This window comes from Ammospiza caudacuta, chromosome 19 (assembly GCF_027887145.1).
Source record: "Ammospiza caudacuta isolate bAmmCau1 chromosome 19, bAmmCau1.pri, whole genome shotgun sequence".
NCBI classification, from domain to species: domain Eukaryota; kingdom Metazoa; phylum Chordata; class Aves; order Passeriformes; family Passerellidae; genus Ammospiza; species Ammospiza caudacuta.
Genome location: NC_080611.1, coordinates 7,312,970 through 7,324,707, shown reverse-complemented (window position 1 = coordinate 7,324,707; position 11,738 = coordinate 7,312,970). Strand labels below are relative to the sequence as shown.

Genomic DNA, 11,738 nt, shown 5'->3' with positions numbered 1-11,738 from the left:
TCGGGCTGGGGTGGGGGAGCTGCTCTCTCTCCATGCCAAGGACATCAGGGAGCAGGAGCTGGCACAGGGAGCAGGGGCTGGCACTCAGCTGGGCTCAGGGAGGTGCCAACAGCCCCAGGCTGGAGCAGCAGTCCTGGGAAGCCTGGGAGAGGCTTGTCCCGTGCAGGGCTGGCCGGGCTGAGGGGACAGCATGGCCTGGGGGCAGCACGGCTGGGCAGCCCTGGGGACAAGGTGTGCCCAGCACCTGGCTCTGCTGCGGGCACTGCCCTGGCCCGGGGACAGGGTCACACACACCTACAGGAACCACAGGGACTACAGCCCTGGGGACAGCGAGGGGGATCTACAGGTCACACACACCTTTAGGGGCTGCATTGCAGCCAGGATCACACCCCTGGGGACAGCTAGAGAGTCACTCACCATCCCAGCCAGGATCACACCCCTGGGGACAGCTAGGGGTCCACACCCCATACACACCTTTAGGGACCACATCACTGCCAGGACCACATCCCCGGGTACAGCTAGAGTGGCCACTCACCACATCCCTGCCAGGACCAGGTCCCGGGGGACAGGTCCAGTGGCACTCACCACATCCTCACCAGGCCCACATCCCCGGGGACAGGTCCGGTGTCACTCACCACATTCCCACCAGGAGCACATCCCGGGGGACACGCATCAGCTCTCACACCCCTACCCGTACCCGGTCCCCGAGCCCATCCCCTCTCCCTGCGGATCTCCCTCTCTCGGGCGCTGCCCGTGCGGGCGGAGCGGTGCCGGGGTGCGGGCGGAGCGGTGCCGGGGTGCCGGCGGAGCGCGGCGCGGTCCCGGTGATGTCAGGAGCGGCCCGGCAGCTGTGGGCGGTCCTTCCCCGGCTCCCGGCTCGGCTCGGCTCGGCTCCGCTCCGCCCCCGGCTGGGCTGGGAGCGCGGGCAGCCCCGCGGCCCCGCTGCAGTCCCGCTCGCTCCGGCATGGTAAGGCCGTGGGCACGGGGCGGGCGGGCGGGGGCGGGCCGGGCTGCCCGGGGCGCGGCGGGCTCTCACCCTCTCCCCGTCTCTCGCAGCCCCTCTCCGGAGCAGCGCCGGGACCCCGCCGCCTCCAGCCGCGCTCCGCCGGGCTCCGCCGCCCGCCGGCATGAGCGTGAAGCGCCCGGCGCCGGGCGGCCGCCGCTGAGGAGGAGCCGAGAGCGGGACCCCCGGCCGCGCCCGCCCCGCTCCATGGGGCAGCGCCGCTGAGCCCCCCGCCCGCCCGCCCCCCGAGCCCCCCGCGCCTCGCCCCTCGCCATGGGGCCGCGGCACCTGCTGCTGCTGCCGCTGCTCCTGCTCTCCCTGCAGCTCCTGGCCCTGCTGCTGCCGCTGCCCGCGCAGGCGGCCGGGCCCCCCCGCGCCAAGGGCAACCGGACCCAGGGGGCGGCGGCGGCGCGGCGGACCCCCAAGCCGGGCAGGGAGCTCCTGAACCAGACGCTGGCGGGCCCGGGCGCCGCCGCCCCCACGGCGCTGCCCGGGCGCGGCAAGGGCGCGGGGGGCGGCAAGGCGGCCCCCGGAGGCGGGGGCTCGGCCCCGGCCCACGAGACGTGCTGGGGGTACTACGACGTGAGCGGGCAGTGGGACAAGGAGTTCGAGTGCAACAACAGCCTGACGGGCTTCCGCTACTGCTGCGGCACCTGCTTCTACCGCTTCTGCTGCAACAAGCGCGCCGAGAAGCTCAACCAGAGCCTGTGCCGCAACTACAAGAGCCCCGAGTGGGCCCACCCCACCACGGCCAGCGGCGCCCTGCCCGCCGACGGCGGCGACGGCGGCGACGGGGACGCCAACAAGTACGACCCGGACAAGGACAGCACCAACGCCACCGTGTACATCTCGTGCGGGGCCATCGCCTTCGTGCTCATCGCCGGCGTCTTTGCCAAGGTGGCCTACGACAAGGCGCGGCGCCCGCCCCGGGAGATGAACATTCACAGGTACATTCATGAGCATTCACTCCTTCCTGCTCCCCCTCACCGAGCTTCCCCCTTGGCAGAGTCTGCTCAGGGTTTCTCTAGTGAGAAACTGTGGCCCCTCGCCCTGGAAGACAGTGTGGTGTCAAGCTAGAAACCCTGGAGCTGCCCACCCGAGGGCTCTGTTTGAGTTCCCAGCTGCGCAGCCTGCCGAGAGTTTCCCGTGGCATGGCTCCTCCAGGGATTCCCCCTTTGGACTTGCTGTCCAAGGGCTCAGTTTTTACACTGCTGTCAGGGGCTCTCTCTGCCCGAGGAGTCTCCCTGTGAAGCGCCCACCCGGGTCTCTACGCTTTGCTCTGGCTGTCCATGAGTTTCCCCTGCCAACCCTTCCAAGGGTTTCCCCAGTGCCATGGCTCTCCGACGCCTGTGCCACCTGGCCAAACGATTTCCCATTGTGCTGTCTCTTCGAGGGGTCCCCCTTGAGTCATTTATCCAAGGGTTTCCCCCTTTGCGAGGGCTGTGTAAGGCTTCCCTCTTTGCACCATCCACCAAAGGATTTTCCCTTTCCATCCTCTGCCTAGGAGTTCCTCCTCCCCACGGTCCGACCAGGGCCACCCGCACCCTTCTGTCCATCCCCCTGCCGACCCCGGGGCCCGTCCTGGTGCTCCGTGGCTCTTATGCCGCGGCCGCGTTTGTGCTTTCCTGCCGCGCCTTCAGCACCGGCGCCGCGGACAGCTCCGGGACAGCTCCGGGTTAATTCCCGGACAGCTCCGGGACAGCTCCGGGAGAGCCCCGGATAATTCCCGGACAGCTCCGGGACAGCTCCGGGTTAATTCCCGGACAGCTCCGGGACAGCTCCGGGAGAGCCCCGGATAATTCCCGGACAGCTCTGGGACAGTTCCCGGTTAATTAATTCCCGGACAGCTCCCGGATTGTTCCCGGGCTGTTCCCGGACAGCTCCGCGCTGCCCCGCTCTGCCCAGAGTCCGTCCCGGAGCTCCACGTGTAGCCGTCCCCGGCGCCCCGGCATTCCCCTCCCGCCCCCGCCACCCCGGCATTCCCCTCCTGCCCCCGGCACCCCCTTCTGCCCCCGGCATTCCCCTCCTGCCCCCGGAACCCTCCTCTACGTTGCCTTTGCCCCTCGGCATCCCGGCACCCCTCTCCTGCCCCCCAGAGCCTCCCTCTCCACCCCAGCACCCTCTTTTACCCCTCGGAGACCCCTCCTGTTCTCCGGCACCCCGATACCCCCCTCCTGCCCCCCGGAGAGTCCCCCAGCATCCCGGCTTGGCTCCCTTGCACCCTGCACCCCTCCTCCTTTCCCCGTGATCCCCCCACATGCCTCTTGCCCCCCAGGTACGACCCTCCTGCCCCCAGGCATGCACGTCCTTCCCCCTGGGACCCCGGCACATCCCTCCTGCCCCTGGCACTCCCTCTCCGCACCCGGGGATCCTCAGCAGCCCCCAGACCCCCCCATCTCCTCTCCAAGCCTCCCCAGAGCTCCCCCAGAACAGCAGAGCCGCTCAGACCCCGCGGGTCCTGTCCTGTCCTGCCCTGTCCCATCCTGCCCGGCCAAGGGGAAGTTTGGGATGTGCAGAGGGGATGGGGATGGATCAGAACCCCCGGGGGAAGTTTGGGGTGTGCAGAGGGGATGGGGATGGATCAGAACCCCCGGGGGAAGTTTGGGATGTGCAGAGGGGATGGGGATGGATCAGAACCCTCGGGGGAAGTTTGGGATGTGCAGAGGGGATGGGGATGGATCAGAACCCTCGGGGGAAGTTTGGGATGTGCAGAGGGGATGGGGATGGATCAGAACCCCCGGGGGAAGTTTGGGATGTGCAGAGGGGATGGGGATGGATCAGAACACCCCGGGGAAGTTTGGGATGTGCAGAGGGGATGGATCAGAACCCCCTGGTGGTGCCTTCCCCACGGGGCCGCTGGGGCTGTGTGGGGACACTCTGGTGGTGGCAGAGCTCTGTCCTTTCCCTGTTCCACTCGGTCCCTCTTAGATCCCTCTGATCTCTCGGTCTCAGCCCATCCCTCGCTGCCCCTCGTTGCTGTAAGGACAGGAGCTCTCTGTGGCACATCAAATCCTGCTGCACAGCAAAAGCTCGGGCGGCTGTAGCAATCCTCCTCCTGGACAAATGCGTGTTCTCTCTCAGTTCATATTTATTTTATGATGAAAAAGTCCCTCCAAATGATGAGTGCTGCTTGCGTGCCGTGAATGCGAGAGCTGCCTGTGTCTGAACATAAAAACTGGTGAGAGGCTTCTGTAGAAGAGCAGTGCTGGGCATCAGGGGAAAGTCCTCAACTCTAGCAGATAATGCCTCCTAAAAATGATTTTAGTGAAGATTTTTAATCAGAACTCCTGAAATCATTGACCATATTTTAAAGGCTGAACTTCAGCTGCAACCAACAGAGACTGGGGGGAGAAATATTAGTTTTTTAAGAGGAAAAAGAGATGAGTGACGCAGTTTTTATTTATTTGGGGTGATGTTTTTTATTTAGACTCCTCCCTGCAGTGAGGACACACTGTGAGGGTGAGGTTTACATTTGCTGAGGGTCTGGCCCACATATTCCATTCCAAATCCCACCTGCCCCTGGTCCCTGCAAGAATTTAACTCCACTAGTTTTAAAAACTACACACAGCTGTGTAGAGACAGGGGTCCTGCAAGTGGCTTAGCTGGAAAATTGTGTTTTGTTAATGAAGGGATGGTTCCCCAGCTGCCCAGCTCTTCTGGCTTCGAGGCAACTTTGCCTGGGCCTTATCTTCACACTAAATTTGGAAATCTGGGTTGGATGTCCATATGTTACTTCTGCTCCAGCTCCAGCCTGCTGCAGGGTTGGATCCTTCACCCTTGGAAATCAGAGCCAGTGTTGCCAGACTTGTCTGGATTCTTCCTGATGTTTTCATTTCTTTGATGCTTGCTTTGCTTTATTTAGATAAGTTCTGCTGAAATGATTCACCTGTGTGTAGAAGTATGAATGGCAGATTGAGTGCTCGGGAAGCTTGACTTCCAGAGCATTTTAAGGAGTTGATTGACTTCTATAATATGGTAGCTGGTAAAAGATTATACCTTTCAGAGCTGTGTTACCTGAACTTGATCAACATCACACAAGCGTTTAAATATTTTGAAGTGCATCTCCTGCACTGGGCTGAATGCTCTGGGTGCTCTAAGCAGAATGCAAATACCAGGAGAGGAATGGTTTGTCTTTGTCTCTGACAGCTGCTGGGGAGGAACAGGGAAGGAGGAAAGCAGGTTGGGGTCAGACATTTCTGTCTGTTTGAGGTCGTGTCGGCTGGAGTGAAGTGTGACATCCAGAATGATTCTCTGTAGTGGTGGCGAGTGCATCAAACCTCAGAGTGCATCCTCTGGGAGGAGCAGAGCAGCAGCACGAGCACAACTTGCTACAGGGGCTGCAAAAAGCCTCTTGGGCTCGTATCCCACAGGCAGGGAAGATCAATGAGAACTTCCCCGCACCTCCCCACCAGCAGGATCACACTGGAAATTTTATTTCCTTGCAAATGCTCACAGAGCAGTGCCGTGTGCGGATGTCATCCCTCTGCCCATTTCTCATCCAGCTTTCACAGAAAATCCTCATGAACTTACTTAGAGAGAGCATTGTGAGGGAGGCAGGGCTCCTACAATGTCTTTTGGTGGAAGGAGGGTTTGCAGATCGCCAGGAGAGCTGTCAGTGAAGGGCTGGCTGTGCATGTGCAGCTCCGAGCTGGAACCAGCTCCAGTTTCCAGGCACTGCCACGTCCCTTTAAAGCAAGGCACTGCTGTGATTCTGGGCTCACAAGCACTGATTCAGCCTTTCTAACAGCAGTTAAGTGGAAGTGCTTTGAAAACCAGGAGCTGAAATGTTCCTATTGTGCAGAAACGCTTGTAATGCTTTCAACGGAACTGATTTTTTTTTATTTTTTGGCAATGACAGGATCTTTGAGCCTGGCCATATAGAACTGCCTCTTGCTTTGGGGTTACACTGCCAGAACTTTGCTGGGCTCCAGGTAGAAGCTGGGGCTGGTTTTTGAGACTCACACCCAGTAATATTGTGTGTGCTGATGCTCCTTCATGCATTGGTGAGGATGGTTTTTTTCTGTCTCATTGCTAGGGTTGTTTTCTTCTCTTGAGCATTTCTTGAGTGAAATTTAAGAGGTATTTGTTTTACTTTCAGTCTGGGGCTGAGTTAGGGAATCTCTGAGCAGGGAATATCGGCTGGTTTTTTCAAACCTGGGTGAGTTTTTGTGCAGCACAAAGGGGTGACACAGAATGTTCTCACTCCGTGGCCATGACCCTGCATCCCCACGCTACAGAACACAAATAATTCACAGCTGTAGCCCTGCTCCACGACCCCTGCTTAGCCCCAGCAGCAGCCACTGAGCTGGGGATGCACAGCTTGGGACTGAAATATCCCCAGTGCATCCCACTGGTCAGCTGGGGCCAGAGGGACACGGGGGCAGAGCTGGCCCTGGGGCACTGGTGGGAGCCCAGCTGCTCTCCTGGGAAGCTGCACAGGGATTTTTCCCAGCAAACCAGCTCTGTGTGCTGCTGAAAGGCCTTATCTGGCCTGGCATGGAGTGGCTGAGGGGTGGGAAAGGGAAAAGGGGAACAGGCTCTGCGCTGCGCTTCACTTCTCCCTCCTCCCACAGCATCTGTGCTGCTGCAAAGAGGGAAGAGCTCCGTGCTGCTCTTCCCTTCAGCCCCTGCATCCTCTGCTCTGGGAGTGATAACTGCCAGCTTTTAGAGGTGAACATCCTTTGCCCATGTAGAGACCTGAGTTTAATTGATCCACTCCTGCTTGTTTCTGCTCCGTGGCTCTGAATTCCAACAGAGGCAATGGATCTGTCTGCTCCCAGATCCAAGGAGCTGCTGCTCTGTGTGAGCAACACAGCTTGAAATGCAGCAGGGTTTGTGTTCCTCAGGCTGCACCCCCACAGCCCAGGGCCCTGTGCTTGCTGAGGGGCTGCTGGAGGGAGCTGCTTTCAGCTGTGAAGGTTATGAGCAGTGCCTCTCTCCAGCCCTGCTGTTTGAGGCAGGGATCACAGGCAGCTCCTTCAGCGCTGCTCTCTGCTGCTGGAGCCAAAGGATCAAACCCCACGGTCCCCAGGGCAGGGAGGGAGTGCTGTGAACACTCCTGGCCACAGGGACTCTGCAGGAGCTTTTCTTTCTTGGATGCTGTTCCTGCTTCCAGTCTCTTTCCACTGATGTGTTTTTATGCTCTGCCTTTTTTCACTCTGCTCGGACTCACTCGGGTGCCTTTCAGCTGCTCTTTGCCCTGCTTTGAGTTGTTTAATCCTGATGGTTTCTGAGGCTCTCCTCTGAAGTGCCCTGTCCCTCTCACAGGCACAGAATACAGGTCAGACTGAGCTAAGAAAAACCAAAAAAGGTGCGGCCATAAAATCCCAGAATCACAGAATGGACGGGGTTGGAAGGAACCTTAAAGATCCTCTCATTCCACCCCCTGCCATGGGCAGGGACACCTTCACTGGTGACCTCAGACAAGTTCCTCAGGACTGGTTCTGTTTCTCACCAGCCCTGCACCTGGCTGGGTTTGGGGTTACCCCTGAGCAGGGAGAACACCTGGATCCTGTCCCTTTGCAGGGTGAATGGTCCAGATGCAGACCCAAACCCAGGCCAGGTGTGTGTCTGGGGGCCTGTACCTGTACAAAACATTTTTCCTTTTGTTTCCTTTCCATGCGCTGGGAAAGCTCCAGTTTGGAGCTCTGGTTGTGGTTTGCAGTTTGATAATTGGAGTTTTTCTGCTGTGTTTTCCTCTCTGAGTCTATTTTATGAAGAGATTGACTCTGTGGGAGCACAGAGGCTGCCTGGCCACTGACACCCGTCTGATGCTTCTGGGCTTCTCCTTTCCCTTTAAACTTCTCCCATTATGAGAGGCCAGGCTCAGGAACCGTGCTGCCTCCACCAAATCAGCTCAGTATCTCTAATTCCCATTTATTTGGCATTTTCCTGCTTGCTAATTAACTTTTTCTGTTAGTCCAATTCCATCATGAGGTGTCGAGGGAATCCAGTGTAGCTCTGAACCTCCATTCCTTTCAGTTTTGTAATCTCTTATATCCTTAAGTAGCAGTCGATCTCTGCGCCTTTGGAGATCAGATGCCTTTTAAAATTTCTGTTTCACACAAGATCTGAACTTTCTGGGGCAGATGAGATCAGGCCATGTGCTGCTTGCCTTTGCCCCCACTCACATGGGCTGGCTGTGCCTTCTCAGATCTGTGTGTGCCCTGCTTGAAGAGCTCAGATATCTCCTTCCCCAGGTGGATAAACACAGAATTCTGCCACAATAAATGCTGTGCCTCCTCAGATCTGTGTGCTTGGAGGGCTCAGATATCTCCTTCCCCACGTGGATACACACAGAATACTTCCACAATGAATGCTGGGCTCAGATCTGTGTGCCCTGCTTGGAGGGCTCAGATATCTCCTTCCCCAGGTGAATTAACACAGAATTCTGCCACAATAAATGCTGGGCTGGGCTGTGCTCTCACCACAACTTCCTTTGTTGTGAGGGCTCTTCAGAGCAAGCTCAGCTTTCTCAGTGAGTTCAAAGCCCCTGAGCTGTGCTCAGAGCAGAGGATTTGCTGTGGACCCAGAGCCCTGTGCTCGACCCTTCCCCAGGTGCACTGTGTGAGCCCTGGGTGCTGTCTCTGTGTTTGTGCCTGGGGATGCCCAGCACAGAGCAGGACAGAGCTGGGCCAGCACAGCATCATCCCCACAGCCTTGCACACCCTGCAATCCTTCTGATTATATTTCCTCTCCTTTCTGAGCTCTGTCCCTGTCCTGCACATCTCCCCGCTCTCCCCTGGTGCCTCTCCTGGGTTCATCTCCTTGCAGGGAGCCTCCCCATTGTTCTGAGAAGAGTAGGGTGGGTGCAGGTGGGAGCTGGGGGTCCCAGGGGCTGCTGCCCCTGCAGCCAGCCCCAGCCTCGAGCACCTGGGGGTACCAATCCCCTCCTGACTCACTGTGCCCAGAAGCCTGGCCATGTCCTGCCCTGCTGAGGACACTCAGGGTGACATCTCTCTGCAGAGGAACACCCCTTGGAAAGGTTCATTTTAAGCTTTTAATTACCAAATCTTTATGTGATGGTTTTGTTCTCTTTGGGCCCGCTGTGTTCAGAGGAACTGGTGTCACCCATTTGGTGTCAACCATTTGGTGTCACCCATTCTGGGCTCAGTCACTGCTGGCAATGCCTTGCCCACATCACAGCAACAGCTAGAGATTATCCAGTTTGGGCATTGTTGTCAGGTGTGTGAAGTGTCTTTGGAGCTGGATTAAATTCCAGGAGCTTCCCAAGTTGTGTTGGGCATTAAGAGTTCTCAGGAGACATCTGATTTTTTCCTGTGTGCCCTGGGCACGCAGGACCCGGCTGGCAGCGCCTGGAATGTGGGAATGTCCCAGGAATGTGGGAATGCCCTGGGCACAAGTACCCCAGGACCTGGCTGGCAGCGCTTGGAATGTGGGAATGCCCCAGGAGTGTCAATCCCTGGGCATGCAGGAGCCAGTTGGAAGGGTCTGGAATGTGGGAATGCCCCAGGAGAGGCCAGCCCCAGGTGTGCTCAGCATCTGGAGCTGCCCAGGGCACGGAGCAGGTGCAGGGCCAACAGCCAGGCCATGAATAATGCACAGCTGCTCTCGGTGACAGTGGCTGTGACCCAAGAGCTGTCCCTCAGAGAGAGCTGTCCCTTCCAGGTGAGGTGGCTCCAGGCTGGATAAATCCATCTCCTGCAATAACTGCCTCTTTCTCTCCCAGTTACTAACAGAGCATAGGGGAGTCTTTAACCTGGCTGTTTTTGTAGTGAAATCCTGGCTGTGCTGGAGTGATTGGAGTTCTGCCACCAGCTCCATCCCTGCTCTGCTTTTGGCAGCTGCAGCTCAGCCAGGCACTGCTCCCTTCACTCCTCTGCCAGACCCATTTGGTCACTCTCCTTCCACTCCTCCCCAAACTCACAGGGACCTGGAGCAGGAAATTCTGTTTTCTGGCAGAATTCAGGTCTGCAGAGAGGGGATTTTCAGAAGGTGAATCAGTGAAGTTTTGAGGTGCAGCCCCTGCCCTGCTGGGAACAGGCAGCTCTTCCCGTCCAGCACCCCCAGACCCCTCAGCTCAACCTCATTTCCCTCATTTCCCTCCCAGCCTGCTGGAGCTGCCACCAGAACTGCCCTGGTGACAGCAGAGGGGACACCCTGAACACTCCTCAATTAACACTCACACTGTTAATTGGTGTTGGCAATCTGTGGGTATGGGGAAAGTGGGACAATACAGCCCAAAAGGCTGTGGGAAGGACAGCAGGACATTGAGGGAGGAGACTGAGGTTCTGGGCTGGGTTAGAGGGGCAGGGTGAGCTGCGCTGAGCTGGTTCTTCCCAGCTTCACCTTCTCCCTGAGTACAAAGCCACATTTTGGGATCAAAGTCTGTCACTTCCCCTTCCAGCACCAGCCCCAGCTGATGGCCAGCCTTGCTGCCCCGCTGCTTCCATCCACCCCTCAATTCCTTTGGATTTACACCAAATCCTTTTGATTTTTCTTTCTGAAAATTGATGAACCCCAGTGTTCATCCCACTGGATTTTCCCCAAATTTGTGCAGAGTGCCACCAGAGCCATCCAGGGAGCAGGGCCTGACCTGGGCTGTCCCTCTGTGACCGTGTTCACAGGGGTCTTATGTTGAGGGAAGAGATGAGGATCTGACTCCATGTTTCAGAAGGCTGATTTATTATTTTATTATATATATTATATTAAAACTATACTAAAAGAATAGAAGAAAAGATTTCTTCAGAAGGCTGGCTAAGAATAGAAAAAGAAAGAATGATAACAAAGGTTTGTGACTGACTGAGACAGTCTGAGCCAGCTGACTGTGATTGGCCATTAATTAGAAACAACCACATGAGACCAATCACAGATGCACCTGTTGCATTCCACAGCAGCAGATGATCAATGTTCACATTTTGTTCCTGGGGCCTCCCAGCTTCTCAGGAGGAAAAATCCTGAGGAAAGGATTTTCCATAAAAGATGTCTGTGACATCCACCCATAGATTTCCCTCCCCAGGGCAGTGCAGCCCCCAGCTGCCCCTGGCTGCTCTGGGTGAGGGTGGCACAGAGCCCCAGCTGGGACTGGCATGGCCATGACGTGAGGGAAAGGTGTCACAAACCCTTATCAGTGCCACGCTCCAGCCAGCGAGCTTTGTGCTCCTCAGATAAGAGATGTGGCGTCACAGGAAGATTCCTGGAGTGTCTCATATCCTTGTGCAGGTGATTAGGGGGCTGCTGACATCAGTGGCACTAATTGTGCCCAAATGGCTGCACACGTGGCACACAAATATTGCAGTGAGTCTGTTCTCCTGGAGCTGTGCATGGGCACTGAGCCAGCTGGAGCGAGGGGACTGTCACCAGCAAATCTGCCTCTTTGAGGTGGCACTGACCTTCCACCTCCCCAGGGCTTTATGGAAATAAACACTGCACCGTGATGGAATTGGTACAGAATGAACCAGCTCCATCCCAGCTGGGCTTGCTGCTTTGTTCTGTCCCATTTCCACTGCCCCAGCTCCTCCATCTTGCCCTGTGTGCCCACCCTGTGTGCCCACCCTGTGTGCCCACCCTGTGTGCCCAGCTCCCCTTTGTGTCTCCCAGCTCCTCCTGTGTTCCCCAGCCCACCCTGCCGTCTCTGAGTCCCTCCCTTGGAACCCCTGGAATGAAGTTCTGCAGTTCTGCTATTTCCTAGTATCAAAACCAATAACCAACTGTCATCATCACTCCACAACCACCCCCAAACAAACTGGGTGACGTTGCTTTTCACAGAGGGGAA

General features: G+C 57.4%; 1 protein-coding gene across 1 annotated transcript in view; it reads left to right on the top strand.

The window, feature by feature from the left end:
* The first annotated feature begins 1,276 nt into the window (after window positions 1-1,276).
* SHISA6 (shisa family member 6) overlaps window positions 1,277-11,738 on the top strand; it is a 145,948-nt gene continuing 135,486 nt past the window's right edge. Inside the window, exon 1 of the mRNA XM_058817470.1 lies at window positions 1,277-1,950. Within this exon, the coding sequence (XP_058673453.1) occupies window positions 1,277-1,950 (674 nt within the window). The remainder of the gene's footprint in view (window positions 1,951-11,738) is intronic.